Below are 15,804 nucleotides of genomic sequence, written 5' to 3' on the forward strand. Positions count from 1 at the left end.
GTTTGATTGTCTTTTCAACCTTGTCTGCTGTTTCGAAAGATATTTAGTCTCAAAACTCAGTATCTTTTCTGGAAACACACACCACCCTTCTGTTATACACAATAGCAGAACAAGGAATAGAGTCCTGTAAAAAAAAAAAAAAAAAAGAATGCATAGATTCATATTTCTTATGCGTTTGCATTCATGCTTTTGTGTGTCTGTTGTATGTTGATTCCTGCCAGCTTCCTTGCATGCACAGCCTGTAGAGGCAGGGGATTACAGTAAAGGAACCCCTGCATGAGCAGTGTTGTGAGTAACTGCATATGCACTGCACTCTTCCACCAATCCCCTCTTTAGCTGTCTGCTCCCTCAGATCCAGACAGGGGATTTGACACAGGATCTTACAGCGGCATTGACACTTCATCTTAGTGCTACCCACTGTGATCTGTCAGCAGATCTCCTGTTGGGATCTCTACACAAGAGCAGCCTGAAGACAAATCAGTTTGAACTGCCAGGGCTAAACACATATATGTACACACACAGCATATAGATGAACGTGAGGGGTGATGACCTCTTCGTTTCTGGTGATTGTGTAGCATGTAACTCTGTCAATCTTCTGTTATATCCCCTCAACCTAGTCTAAAGAAGAGTTTGAGAGTTTGTCTTTAACATTTGTTATCATCAAACATTAATAGATGAACTGAGTCTATATTGGATTAGATGGAGTTTGTCTCCTTGTCATATGTGTGTGAAAACATGAAAATCTTCTGAATCAAGCCAGTTAAATTTGGATTACCACATTTATTTTTGTGAAGATCCATCTCATACAATTATACAGTTGTTTTTATTTTTATGCCTGTTTCAAGTTTCAACATATTGATCTCATTTTCCATTTTAAAAGTCTCAAATATTCATACATTACTCTGCATACTACTTCTTACCTCTATGGGTATGATAACATTTGCATTAATATAATCCTCATGTACAGGTAAATCACTGCCCCTCCTAATGCTTAAGCCCACACTTGGAACCCATGCACAAATTCTCATTTACACATCTAGTGATTATATACTGTGTGTAGACCAGAGACACGTTGCTTTTAAACTGCTGCAGTGCTGCCAAATGAGCAGCGGTTCACCTCTTCTGGTGATATTTGTGAATGTCACTGTGTTTTCAATGAATTTGCTCCTCAGTTGTGTTTGTGTCAACACAGTCCTCCAGCTGTACATTAACATCACGTGTACAAGGCGTTCCTCGCAGGATCTTGATGAAGACCTAAAAAATGAATTGGCGTCTAGCAGTACTTTTGTATGGGTTGCATTTTCTTGTATGGTCGTTAAATCTTTTACAGGACAAGGCACATAAAAACAGACATAAAACTCTAAGTTATTACCGTCATCATGTGGAGAGTCATAACTATCTTTGTATCTTTGTAGGAATGGACAAAAAATATATTCATACACAAAAAAACAAGTGTCTGTCACTGACGCTCAGCTCGACTGAATACATTCAGAAATCCTAGAGCGGTGCCCGAAGAAGCATTTTCTTCTCATTAACAAAATGGTGAATGCTGTAATTTCTCCAAAGCATGGCATTACATCCCTCCAGCTGATCTTCGGTTACTTGCAGAGTTTGTGTGCTACTGCCTTGCTTTCTTTCTATTAGAAATTAGCTTTAATTTGCTGTGATCTCTGTAGCAGTCGGTTGTTATCCATTATCTTTTGGACTTGTATGGCAGCATTTGTGACTCTTAGGTGACTGTAGACTGTAGATAGCTGTGACCGCCCCCACAGTGTGACTGTTATACACCAAAAACTTCAACACCTTTCCTGTGTCTTTGTAGTGCAACTGAGTGTTAAAGAATCCTTCCTGCCACTGTCAGAGATAATTGGCACTCCATAAACACATGATAATTGGACTGCTTTGATCCCTGCAATTTCTCACTTCTTGGCCAAAGAGGCACAGCAGTTCTGTTTCATGTTTACCACTAGTCTTTATGTGGCAGCGAGAGGATAGAGAGAGTGAAAGAGGGAGAGAGAGGGAGAGAGAGAGAGAGAGAGAGAGACTGTTTTCTTCTGAAGTGTTAAAAACTCCCTGCAGGCAATACTTCCTGCACCCGGACTCTTTCGCCATTGTTCCTGTGTCGCTTATGGCCGTGACTCATAACAAACTTTTCCTTTCTCACACACCGAGAGCTTAATCACGTTATGAAAGTCTCCAAATAATCTTGTTTCTCCTTGTTTCTCCATGTGTTTCCAGAGAGCCAGAGGGCGTACCGTTTTGTCCAGGGGAAGGACTGGGGTTTCAAAAAGTTTATAAGGAGGGACTTCCTGCTGGACGAGGCCAACGGCCTGCTACCTGATGACAAACTGACACTTTTCTGTGAGGTAAGGGTTGAGACACTTCACCTGAACCAAGTTTTTCTGAGCCTCCTCCACAGTTCACTCTGTCTTCTTTCTGTAACCCAAAGTCTTTCATAGTACAGGCTTAGTAATCAAATAACAAAAAATATACTCCTGATTATATTCTTATATTCAAAATAAACACTCATCAGTGGACATATTTACACACATTTTCGATCAACACAGAGGTCTACGATTTAAGTCTGAAAGCCAAAAGTCTGATCATACTGATGCTGAATTGTCTTAACATTGATGTAACTGTTGAGATTACCTTAAAATACAGTATATACTTGTTGAAATATCTAAATTTCCTGTTTGTATTGGTGGTTTTGCCTCGGAGTGATCACAGCAATTTTACTCATCTTTTTATTCAGCCCTATTCCTCATTGTACCGTATGTTCTGTTAGTGAATAATGTATGTTTTTTATTGGTACTACATAGCCTCTGGGTTTAGATCACTCTGTCATCACTAACATGCAAGCTGATTGTCATTCAGCCTGCATGGTGGCTTGGCTCCGACTCCTCTGATCCGGAGCTGCCTGTGCTCGTCATTGAAAATTCCTGTGTTGTTTTTCAGCTGTAACACAGGGGGCAGCAGAGGTCAGCTGTCCTCTCTCTCATTTCCCTCTGCTCTTTCTAATGGAGCCAGGGAGCAGGGAAGAGGTTAAACCTTCTGGTTATGTTAATGCCTAAGTCGTAATGCATGCACCCATAAATGTTTAAAAAGCATGGCAGTGGCTGTTTAAAACAATTCTAATTAACCCTGCGGGTATGGAGGAGAGAGTGTGTCTTGAAGTTTTCCCTTTTTGTAACAGAGCAATGTGCAAGTCTGTTTAAAGTGTTTCCAAACTGGGCTTATTGACAGTAGGGTAGGAGGGGCAGTACTGCTCCTCTCGAGCCACGTGGGATGGAGTTGTGCGTGCGTAGATGTTGGAGTATCTTATGCATATATTGGGTGTGTTTGTGCAGGCGTGTCTCATTGGGATGTAATTTTGAGGATGAGACTGTTGCTGGAGAGAATGAGCTGGATGAGCGACGGATTAGTTACCTTGAAGAGTCTTCTCCCACTGAATTTCTCCACTTTCCTGAAGGGGAGGAGGTGGGGTTGCTGGTTCAAGTCCTCAGTGGCCACTTCCTCCCCCATAAATATCTGCTGTTCTGTGCCTAATTAGCCAGCTCTGCTGATGAACAAGCAAAGCAAGACAAACCTGATTTATATAGCACTTTTAATGCACAGGCAAGCATCAGTGTGCTTAACAAGAGCACTGACTGCAATTGAAAACGATTAAATAAGAATAGAACATAGACGATTAAAAATAACAGCGAACACTGTGTGTGTGTTTTAAGATTTTCATGTAGTCTCAGTTCCTATGGAAGTTTTCTTACTCAGGAACCATTTAATGGCCCCAGATGACATTGGAAATCTGCAGATTTCCTATTTTTAAACCACATCAGAGATGTGATATGTAGAATGGCATCAGTTTTGTAAAGTTAGATCTAAAACATACTGGAAAGCAGTGTGTTGCAGAAAAAAAGGCTGGAAGTCTGGCAGTCTGGAGGTGGGGTGTTTTGTGCAGTAAGTTGAGGTTGCCAATAGTGAGGTCTGGTAGCGTTTTCCACAAACACGTGTGCAGGGCGGTTGGCGGAGTTGGTTATTGGGTCGTGTATGGAGGGTGGATGGTGGTTAGAAAGCGTGTTTGAATCTCTTTTCCTGGTCTTTTTCCATGTTGAAAGCGAAGCCCAGTGTTTACCGTCAGAGACCTGGCTCCGCTCTCGTCCAGATGGTCCCGTCCTGCATCTGAGAGAGCCCCATCGCCCCAGAGCCCAACTCTCTCCCTCTTCTCCCTTCTCTCATCTCCTCCACTTCCTCTTTTTCGCCTCCATCTTATCTCTCATTCAAACCGAATCTCATCCTCTTCTTTTCGCTTTTCCTTTCATCTCTTGCTGCCTCCCACTTTGAGCCTCACAGTTTCTTACTTTCCCCCCCTCACTGTACCATCAATTCCCTCCCCTGTCTCCCCCTTCGTCTCAACCTCTTTTACTTTTTCTTGCTCCCGCTTTGCCCTCCTTCGTCTCCTGTCTTTCTTCCTCTGTATAGTCAAGTCAAAGAGGAGGAAAGGCTATGAGGAGAAGCCAGATCACTGTGGGAGTGGGGGATTCTGGCTCAACCTCTCCTCCTGACCCTGAGTCCCTGCGCTCGGTGCAGTTGCCTCCGGAGACATTAGTAATTCAAATGTAGCACAGGGAATCTGGCTATATGTCATGTCAGAGAGGGCCTGAACAACACCAGCCACTGCTCTCTCCCACTTTGACTTTCTCTTTGTCTCTGTCTTTGTCTCTTTCTCTCTCTGTTGCTGCCAAAGTGATGCAGACACCTGCAGGTATTTAATGAGGAGATAGCTCCCATTAAAGGTGCTGCGTTGGCTGTCAAAAGAGAGCATGAGGGACAGAGAGAGATAAAAAAAAAAAAAAAAGGAGGGGAAGGAGGCGCGGTGAGGATAGACTGAAGGAAAGGTCTTCTCAGGAAAAGTGGGCACGGTGGGTGGCACTGAGCCATGGGGTGAAGAACAGACAAGAAGAAAAATAAAGATGCTGTAGAATAATAAAAGTCCAAAGTGGTTTGGGTTATATTTTGTTAGAGAAAGAATGTTTTCAAGCAGACGAGATGTGTTTTCTTGTCTTATTTCTCCTTTAATGAGACGCAGAGGAAAAGAAAGTTTAATCGTCTCTCTCTTTACCTCACCTCTTCCTTTCCCTGTCAACACCACAGATAACCTCTTGCTCTAAGGTCAGACCGTTGCTATTTAGCTGCTCATATTTTAGATAATGCTGACGCCCCGAAAGTTTTCCATACCAGACGCACATCTGAGCTGCTGTGGCTCCAGGAAAATCTTGACAACTTTACCGCCGTCGTGATTTGCCTGCAGGCAGAGCCGTGTTGACTGACACTGTAAGGGTTACTACTCTGGAAGTCTGTTATGATTGACAAACGGGAAGAGAAGGGGTTGTTTTGGAAGGGAGAAGTTTATGGTGAAACTTAGCTGTCAGTCATGTTAGATTGGCTGCTGAAAAGGGGGAGGAACACAACAGTCCACCTTTAGTCAGCCAGAAGAGTCTGAGAGCCACTGCTGCTGGACGTATTTGGTTTATTTCACAGGGGAGGTTTTCTTCTCCTCCCTAGTTTGCAACAACATGCAGGATAAATACTGATATATATTATTATTACATATTTATAATATGTATCAGTTTATATATCAGGATTCCCAAAAGTTTGAGTGCATGTGATTATCTGACCCTGAAGAAAAAAGCATTGGTCTTGTTTTTAATAATGAAGCCACTATAATAAAGGCTGTTTAACTTTAGTACCTTAACAAAGCAGGGTGCTTTGACCTCCTGGCTCTGACAGTGACCTGGCACAGAACAGGAGCTCAGTGTCCTTTTGTGGACACTGAGCTCCTGTTCTGTGCCAGGTCACTGTCAGAGCCACACAGTGCTTTGTCATTTGCTTTGTATATCTATATATTGTGGTGCCAATATGAACTGAAGTTGGCCTTTGTATTAAAAACTACATATCAAGTCATAGTTCCAGGTGCTGGTGTCCACTTGATTCCAAAAAGTGATCAGTCACTAGTGGGAAATCACACATGGTGCTTGGTTAGCAGAGATATCTGCTGCACTTTTATTACACACACTGAAGTTTTGATATTATCTTCAATTATCTAAACAGTGGCGTAATGTATTAAAGCTGTTATATCTTTCAAGGACAAATATGAGCTAGTCTTGAAAGGGAAAGAAGATAAATCATTTGAGAATAGAAGTAAGGTCAGTGAAGTAAGTACCACTTTTATTTGCAGCATTCATGTCTAAAATCAATTGATTCATTTTTCTTTAATCCACAATCAGGCTGAATATTCTGTTCCCACAATAATCATCATGATACATTTCATACAGGGAAACACTTACAGTTGATAATGGCTGGAGTGCCATTGATTTTATTGTCTTTCCACTCAAGTTGTGATGAATTGTGAAACTGAAAACACATCAATTGCTGCATATTTGACTGGTGTCTGATTTTTTTTTTTTTTTTTTCAGGTTCTGTACACATGACTGAGACATTTGTTTTATTTTACAGGTATGGTATCTTCTTAAACCAGCACAGTTTTATTGAAGAAGCTGAGAGAAAGAGTCTGTATCTGGAGTAATGTGACATATTTCAACAGAACAGAATCTGAGGGATGTAAGATCCTTAAAATGTTACCGGATTGACTAAATTGTCGGTATAGTCTAACAAATAACACATGATATGGCACTGTGGAGGACCGTTAGCCTTTATTTATGTATTTAGCATTTACAGTACCCACTGATAACTGGACAGTTATTACTGTACACAAACATAAGGTTAAGGCTTGGAAAATGCATTATTAATGCACTATGCTTTTAAGATAATATTACATTCCAGCTGGAAACATCGCTCGCACTTAAATGAATATGCTTTCAAAGAGTAGTTTATAAACAAATATGTACCTCTTCATTTAAAGTGCTAATTGGAACGTGAAGGGCAGAATAAGAGACAAAAACTATGTCTCTTTAGTTATTATTGATGTACTTATATACTAACAAGCCTCACAGGTTCATTCATCTGTGTATGAGACACAAAAGCATGATGAGTGCATGTGTGAGAAACAGAAGATGAGCCAGTTTTTTTCTTTCAGTTGGTTTATTTTCTGCACATGTACAAAATCTTAGATGCACTTTACTGTAATACACGTTGACTGGCGTCTTGGCGCTGCTGCCCGGCCAGAGGTCTTATCTTTAAGGCTCCTCCACTGCATCCCTCCTGGGGCGAGGTGGCAGTGGGAGAATAAATGAGTGGGGAGCTGATGTTCAGCTGTTTCCTCCTCTTCCTCATGGTGTTAGTGCGACTCGTGTCTCCTGTCGGTGGGTAAGCACTTTGCCGGGTGACAGCACCCATCCTTCACAGGGCCCTGCCATATGCCGTGATGCTGTCAGAGGAGACCACTGCAGATGCTCCAGCTGCTCCCTCCCTGCACACCAAAAAGCAGGCACACACACATATAACCAGCTCTCTGAGCAGGATAAGCAGGCAGAGGTGAGAAAAGACACGGTGAGGAAGAGCTGAGGGAGATAGAATGCACTTAGAGATTTGGGATTGTTTAGGTAGAAGGAGAAGGCACAAACAATCTATCATTTGTGGGAAATAAGGCAAAATATATATTTTTTTCTGCCAGAACAGAACAGGTAGAAATATTCAAACAGGTAAGATGAGTCAGGTCATTTAAAAAGAGGATTGGAAATTTAATGTAAGAGATGGAAATAAAAAAGCGCACGATGCACAAATAGAATCAGCAAACAGATTTCAAGGCAGATAACTCTCTTGCATTGGGATTTTCTCTGAGTTTTTTGGCACTCATTTCTTTAACTACGGCGAATCCTTTAATTGATAATACCCTTGCATCACTTCTGCACCAAAATTACATCAACAGGTATTTAATATCCTATCAAAAACCCACCCCAGAGACACCAAAAATTCAAGAGTCAACTTTCCCTGCATATTTATTTATTCATCTTTGTCCAGACATTTTCTTCAAACATTTAGATTGGGCTTCGGAGCCTCAATGCCATCACTTTGGTGTCTGTGATGTTCCAGCAGAGAAAACAAAACTATTTAAAATGAGATCCAAAGTATCGAGCAGAGGCTCAAAAAGCCTGTGTCTGTGCACGTGCGTAGGAACAAGGTTGGCCAGACACGGCACACTTGGCTGTGAGCTGGGGCGCCGGCCACGATGCTCGTTCAGCAGCTTGACTTCAAATCATGCATGAAATATGCCTCTGTCTGTGCAGATTCAACCAAATACACCTGTGTCAATGGTAGGCTGACCTGCCCCTGTGCTGAGCCATAGAAATCAAACAGCTGCCTTGCTCCACACAGCAAATGTAATGACCACTGTAGCACACAAATGGGTACACCAAGTGGTGTGTTTGATGTGAAGACGATTGAATTAGAGGTAAGAGTCAGTCCAGTTTCAGGTCTCACCCAGCACAGATTCTCAAGAAGTTGTTTAAAGCTGTTGGTTTGGCAACACCTGTGGTTTCACTTTGCAATAGCAAGTGTGATTAAATCCAATACAGGCTTGTTTTGTCAGGAACTCGACAGAAGGGCAAGTGTTGTATCGCCATACAACATAGCCAAAGAAAAATTTAGCGTTAATTAGAAAGTGGCCCGTAATCAGTGCACCTTAAGCAACTGTGAACTGGTTTCATGCTGCACATGACACAAGTTGTTTCTGACAAAACAACAGGCTGCAGAAAAAGTTGGCTTGTCACTCATCTCACATCTCAATGTGGCTGCTCTGTCTTTTCTTCTAAATCTATGTCAAAAAATGCTCAAAAAAACAGTGAGGCTGATCTCACTCTTGATAAAAATACAAACTAAATGCTGGATTCCATGCATACATTCGTTTCCTGTCATCCTAGATAATTCAGTTCAGTGTGGGAATGGCAAACTCGGCCACTAATAATGAAACCTATAATATAGAGCTGAAAGCAAAAATAGTATCTATCTAAAAAATAGCATCTTGTTCTGTCTGTTGCCTGTGTTACTGTATGTAATCATTTGTTTCACACGTTTTTGTGGTGATGATGTGGCAGTTTGATTTGTTGTGTGCTTTTACACTGTGCTTTGGTGTTTGCATCTGCTGTAATGTGACAGCTTCCATTAACATTTCAAGGGTGGAATAATTATTAATCTGAATGAGATAAATGGCCTGTAATTGAAGAAGGTGAACTTCTACCCACTATCTTCTTGTGCATCAGGTTTTGACTTTGATTTTTGTTCAGCAGCGTTGGATATGGGGCTAGGGTTATTTTATAATGCCAGGGCCAAATAAAATCCTGCTATTATTTTTGATTTTAAACAGACCAGTCACCTGTTGCATCTGGCAGCAGACTGCTAATGCCTACTCCTGTATCAATCTTCATCTCTTTAAGTAAAACAAAAAAAAAAATCCTGTCATTGCTCTGTGTTGGATTTTTGTGAGAAATAACAGCTAAAAGTGGGTGGAGTGGATGAATAGGAAAAGGAGACAGACCCACAGTCTGTGACATCAAGTCTGTCTACTCTGGCTGGCTGGAGAGAAGAGGGCAAGTCATGCATTATAAAAAGCTCTTGATGAGTTTTGTGCTCTGGGGTTCAGACGACATGTTTAAAGCTCAACCATCTATTAGACCATTGTAGATGAAAAGCATTTATGTTTATTTGTATATATTTAAAATTTAAATGCTAGAGTTACTGGTCACATTTGTATTATTTTTAGTCACATTGTTATTTCTTAAAGAAGAAAGAAAATATAGCGTAAATTATTTCCACTGACTCTTTATAAACTATCATTTGCTTCATGTTAAATTGCTGCACGCCTTCTGCTTTTCCATTTCTGTAATTAACTTTTAATAAAGTTGGAATTATTGTTTTAATACATTGGAGCAACTAGCAGGGAATCCAGAGGCTAATATGAAGTTTGATTTCAAACACAGTGCAGTTACAATATGGTTAATATTATAAAATATGGAAAACATTACTTCCACTTGTATTGCACAAACAGTTCTGTTTTCTTTTTCTTTCTTTTTTTTTTTTTACTTCCACTGAGCTCAACTGTAGTTTTTCCAACTGCTCCAGGCAACCAGATTTGGATCACTGTCAACCATTAATTTGGTATGGTTGCTGCTGTTTGGAGCTACTTTTCATGTGTATCCAACACTTTTAGTGTAGAATCTTTGTCTAGTCAAATGAGAGTGCTACTGTTGCATTGATTTGCTCTGTCGGATATAAAGACTCAAAGCAAAGTGTGGTGTAAAATACTCTAGTGATAACCTGTCAACAACAAAGTATAACCCGCAAGACAGCAGACCTGATAATATGACAGCCAAAACACAATAAAAGACTAGTAGTAATTTCATCAAAGCATCGAGCTAATAAAAGCTGAGGCTGGATGAAAAATTATATATTTTAAGTAACAGCAGGCTGCAGTTGGTGCACATTGGATTTGCAGTTTAGAATCTAAATGCAGTGAATCACAGAAGTGTGTTTCCAGTGCCATTTAATTTACACTTCAAATAAGAGCTCTTGTGATTTGACCTTGCAAAAATACATAGCTGAAATCTCTCCAGCAAACATTAATCTGTTTCTGCTCTTTTTATATGGTGAAATTATTAAGGCCAAGTCACAATAGTATGTATACCTGTCTGTGGGTCAGATACCAGTCATCAGCATGTCACCTCTTGAATTTTCAGGGTCATGACTTTGTTGGGTTAGGTTGGGGTACACGTAGGTTCTGAGTGAGCCTCCAGGAAATGAATGTAGGTTAGTACAAAGTCCCTGCAAGGAATGAAAACAAAAACAAACATGTAAAATAGTTCCAGCCCAACTTGTTGTTGCTGGTTTTTGTTATAGCAATATGGTGTATAATTGCACTGGGCTGAAGTCACTCCTATCATAAACAGTTGAAATTTGGCAGTGTCATTCTGGCAGTGAATGTTGGCCAACCTGGCAGCTATTTCTTACCTAATTTCCAGCTGAGTTTTGCAGGGATTTTTTTTTTTAAATTTCGGTTCAATTGTGTTTTTGTTTCTTTATTCCTCTGAAGAATGAATTAATTTAGACACACTTTTCAGTGGAAAGACTGCTTATCAGTCAAAAACACATATGACTTCGACATCAATTCTGGTGCGATCATGAGACATTGCACTCGTCTCTCAGCAGGCAGTGATGGAAACGCTCCATTGGTTCCTCAGTCAAACAGTTGCTCGTTTCCACATTAGTCATAACCAATTTGTACAGTGGCTGCAGAAAGTCTTAAGGCTATTTCACTTTTTGCACATTGTGTTGTAGACTTAATTTTAAATGGATCAAATTTTTGCCCATCAAACCATGTTCAGTGACACTGTTTTCCAAAAAGAAACTCTTTTTCATAAACTAATATTGAGTTAGGATGTTTTAACATTGCTCAGACTGAAACATTTTGGGTTGCCAATAATGAAAATGTGTGGTAAGGAGTTCTGGGACTACATGTGGGATTGACGTATCTTGACAGCTGCATAGCACAAGTAGATTTATACTGTATACTCATACTAATTGCCATATGCTGTAGTTACCCATGAAGTCAGCAGCTATATACTTCAGATTGCAAAGGACCCCGCCCCAAATTGAGTCAGTAAAACTTATCTGCAAATTTAAATGATGTTCTGCAAATGATCTATTGCTAATTTAACACCAAGTAGGAAACAAGAAGGAAATGACCCCAGAAAGAAAAGCAGTTAGTTTTCCTTTTAAAAGCATACAGCTGCAGAAAGTGGTGTCATATGAGAATGTGTGTGTGTGTGTGTGTGTGTATGTGAGGGTGTGTGTGTGTGTGTGTGTACGTGTACGTGTACGTGTACAGTAGGTTGATGAGCTGAGCGTGTTTGACTACTTGTTTGTTTGTGTCCCTAATCTCTGCCTGTGTTTACATGTTTGAGAATGCACCGGACTGAACAGGGAAAAATGAGACTTGGAAGGTAAACGAACAAGTGTTCCATAACTTAATGAATTTAATGTGATTTGATTTTTTTTTTTTTTCTTTTTCAAACTATTTCACGCATGGCAGAGCACTGTAAATCCATAGACAAACACATAAACAGGCAGAAAAAGATTGATGCATTATGAATAAATCATCTGGGTACTGAAACTCAATATTAACTCTGCATTGCCTGGAGGGTTGAGAGGGAGCTTAGGACTGATCCATCTTGATGTCTTAGGAACTAACTGGGAGGCGAGCGCTTTAGTAAGTACTTATCTTGGGAACTTAATTACCAAAACAAATAATGATTTGGTTGATACAGCGGCAATGATTCTTCATTACAGTTATTCTTTACCTTGGGTTGTATACAGAATGTGTTTCTGTCGTTGTTATTATCATTATCATCATCTACCCCCCTGACGAAAAAATGAAACCCAGTCAGTCATGCTTTTTCATAGTCATTCAGTTTGTTGGTTGGTAAGTCCAATACAGTTGGATCAGAGCTAGATATAGTCAGCACCGCAGCTGGATGGCCGTGGTTTCAAGGATATTTATACCCCAAAGGCTGATTCTTAATGACTTTAGTGACCTGCTAAACCTGCCGTTAAAACTACCATCAGCATTTGCCTTTGACTTACAATTTGAACCATGTAGTGATGTTTTATTTCTTTATTTCTTGCAGACAGCATCATGACATGTCTAAGGACACAGGGTGTCGTATGCTAAACATGTTGAAGCTTGTGATTTGTGATACTGGGCTAAATAAATAAAGCTTGACTTGGTTGGTTAGGAAGTGACCTTAAACCTCTACAAGGTCACCGACACAAAACAACTAACCATTAGTAATTAAAAACAAAACAACAAAAACAATAGTTGTAAGTTTTACTTTATTCATTAAACCAGTCTCAGTGGCGTATTAATCAATGTGCATGTCCACTCACCCGCTTTGGAAAGAAGGTGCAAGGAGAAAGAGGAGGAGGTTGACAGTGACTGAAAATGACAGCTGATGGCGTGAAGACTGTCGGGGCGGCCAGTGTGTCTAAATAACCAGGTGCTCTGATTTAGTTTCTGCCTGGTTAAATACTGGAATAATTGGTCAAGTTAGCCAGTAATTAGACCAGCTCTGCCACGCTGCATCTGAGAGCCCAGTGACGACTCCGCCATGCTAATTGGGCTATTTATATCGAAACGCATTGACCAGGCTCACTGACTTCCCTTCCAATTCACTTTTCAGCACTTGTTTATTTTTTCAGCGTGGTACCTTTTCCCTCCTCGTCCTCTCCTCCTAAAGCCGTTTTTCACTCCAAGTTGAACTCACTGAACTTCTGTCCTCTACCCTGTCGATTTGTTGGTCTGTTTGTGTCTCATCCCACTTTTTCCTTCTGTCTAGTTATATTCCCCTCACTCTCGCTCCTTATACATAGCAGCACCCTGTCCTCCAGGCTGTCTAATAAGAGCTTTAAGAAGCCTGGTGCGTGGGACTGTCTCTTCCTCATGTGAGTGAGTTTCTTTTTTGAGCATGTGGAGATGGCTGGACATCAGTCACTCAGATGCATCTCTCAGGAGTTTGATTAATAGAGCCATGGAAACGACACATACGCACGCAGACACAGAGGAATATTTGCAATGCTCCTATCTTCAGAAAGTCACATTTCCTCCTCACAGTGTTCCTGTCATTGCTGTGCCAGGAATGAGCTGCCGCTTGCGAGAGGCCATCTCCAACTGTAGATTCCACCATCAGCCCGCTCACAGCCCAGCAGCCCTTACTGTGTAATGGCCTCTCTATTCTCTGTCAGTCTGTCACTTGGTATCTCTGCATCTGTACTCTTTCTGCCTTTTATTGGTCCTACATCTTCCTCTCTCTCCTCCCTTTTCTCATGCTCTTCTCCTGTTGTATTATCTTTCCATCTGTCTCTCTTTCTTCCTGTCTTTCTGTCCCCTTTAAGCTAACCCTCACACCTCCATCAGGAGCAAACAGGGCTCCTTGACATTCAATTTCTTGCTTGCCACGCACTTCTCTATTGTATGTGATTTTCCTTCTTTGCTAGGATTCTTTTTTGTGCGAGTTGAATAAGTGGATGGATGTGGCGTTGGACTGAAGATGGATGGATCGGACGGATGAGGAGGAAACTTGGCAGCCTACCTGGCTGAAGCTTTAACAGCAAGGTCACTTTGAGAGGATTTTCAGTGTGTTTCTTAACAAAAACAGACTGATTGATGAAAAGCTAGCAAAGATTATCTCGAAGTTGTTTTGTTTGTCTGCTGTGGTCTTTTACCTGAAGTCATGACTTCATAGACTTTAACAAACAACCGATTAATAATTGGTTTTTAATTTTCACCTGATTTATAAACGAGGTGGACCACAGATATAAGGAAAGTTGCTACTCATTTTTTTAAATTATAATTCTCTGAACACACACACACTAGATGCAGTTTGTAGTAACGGCTTCATGACATTTCACAGAAACTTGTGTGATCAGATGCGACTTTGTGACCCACACCTTTTCATTGTCCACTCTTGAATGAACGACTTTATTATTTATGCCAAACAGTATTGGCATAATGGCAAAACATTGGCTTCATTACCACCAACACAGTAAGCCTGGATGTTTCTCACTTCAGTGCTTTCTGTAGTTGACACAAAAGACACAAAACCAAAATATTTTCAGGACAGTGTTTCTGATCAGGAATCAAATGAGAGGATTTCATGTCCATCAAACAGGTCGAAATCTTCCAAAAGGACATCGTCCAACATTGTTAATGGGCTTCTATAATACATTCCCTTATGAGGCCTTTATTATGAATTGCAGTTAACTAGCTAACTAAAACGGACTGTGGCTAACTAACTGTTATTGTTTGTTATTGTACAGTGAGCAGGTAAAAAAATGTAAGTCAGTCAATCCAGGCTGTTGGAAATGAGTTAGTAATTAGTGTGTGTGTGATTAGTGTGTGTTTGGGTATGCGGTTGTGTGCTTGTGCTCATAAGCCTGCTCATTTGTGTGTTTGCACTGAGTCCTGTTGAGAGATAAATGAGTCTGGTTGACATTGTCTGGAACAGGTGGTGAAGTCAGCAGGGAAGAAGACATACACACAACTCTCAAACACACACACACACACACCCACACACACACACACACACACACACACACACACACACACACACTCAATTTGACTTCAGTGCTGATTTTCTGGCTTATTTGAGGCTGTAGCCAATCTGATTGGATGAAGAAGGAAGAATAGGTTGTCTTTAAATAGCCCCCATATTGAGTGGCTGATGTATTGATTACACAGACGCAGAACCCACATTAATCATTCACAGCATGTTTGATTGACTGATTTATTGTCTTTTTATGAACATTGCACGCTATTTATTAGCCTCTGTGTGAACCAGTGAATGTGTTAAAGAAGCAGTTCACTCCAAATTTGTAGCTCAGCGTATTGAAGTACATCTCCCATTTGCATTTAAAAAAGAAAATACAAACACAATAGAAAATGCAGACAAGCTAATAATTTAAATTACATGTTGAACTGCTGTTTACATGTGTGTCTTTCCAGGTGAGTGTGGTGCAGGACTCGGTGAACATCTCGGGGCAGAGCACTATGAACATGGTGAAGGTTCCTGACTGCCGACTGGCCGAGGAGCTCGGAGATCTGTGGGAAAACTCAAGATTCACCGACTGCTCCCTGTGCGTTGATGGCCAGAAATTCCAAGCGCACAAAGCCATCTTAGCTGGTGAGAATATCCTTCCACTCATCCCATCTCCAAAAAGAGATGGATATACAAGAGTCTCATAATGTGCATTAGGCAGTGGCCTTACTGTTTTTACTGACTTTTTTAATGTGCAATACTT

At 40.7% G+C, this 15,804-nt stretch overlaps 1 protein-coding gene across 4 annotated transcripts in view; it reads left to right on the forward strand.

Moving 5' to 3' along the window:
• spop (speckle type BTB/POZ protein) overlaps window positions 1-15,804 on the forward strand; it is a 73,727-nt gene that overhangs the window by 45,311 nt on the left and 12,612 nt on the right. For all 4 annotated transcript variants that reach the window (XM_026325646.1, XM_026325647.1, XM_026325648.1 and 1 more), the window contains 2 exons: window positions 2,239-2,366; window positions 15,509-15,686. In XM_026325646.1, coding sequence (XP_026181431.1) covers window positions 2,239-2,366; window positions 15,509-15,686 — 306 coding nt within the window. The remainder of the gene's footprint in view (window positions 1-2,238; window positions 2,367-15,508; window positions 15,687-15,804) is intronic.

Source organism: Mastacembelus armatus, chromosome 8, assembly GCF_900324485.2.
Source record: "Mastacembelus armatus chromosome 8, fMasArm1.2, whole genome shotgun sequence".
Taxonomy (NCBI): domain Eukaryota; kingdom Metazoa; phylum Chordata; class Actinopteri; order Synbranchiformes; family Mastacembelidae; genus Mastacembelus; species Mastacembelus armatus.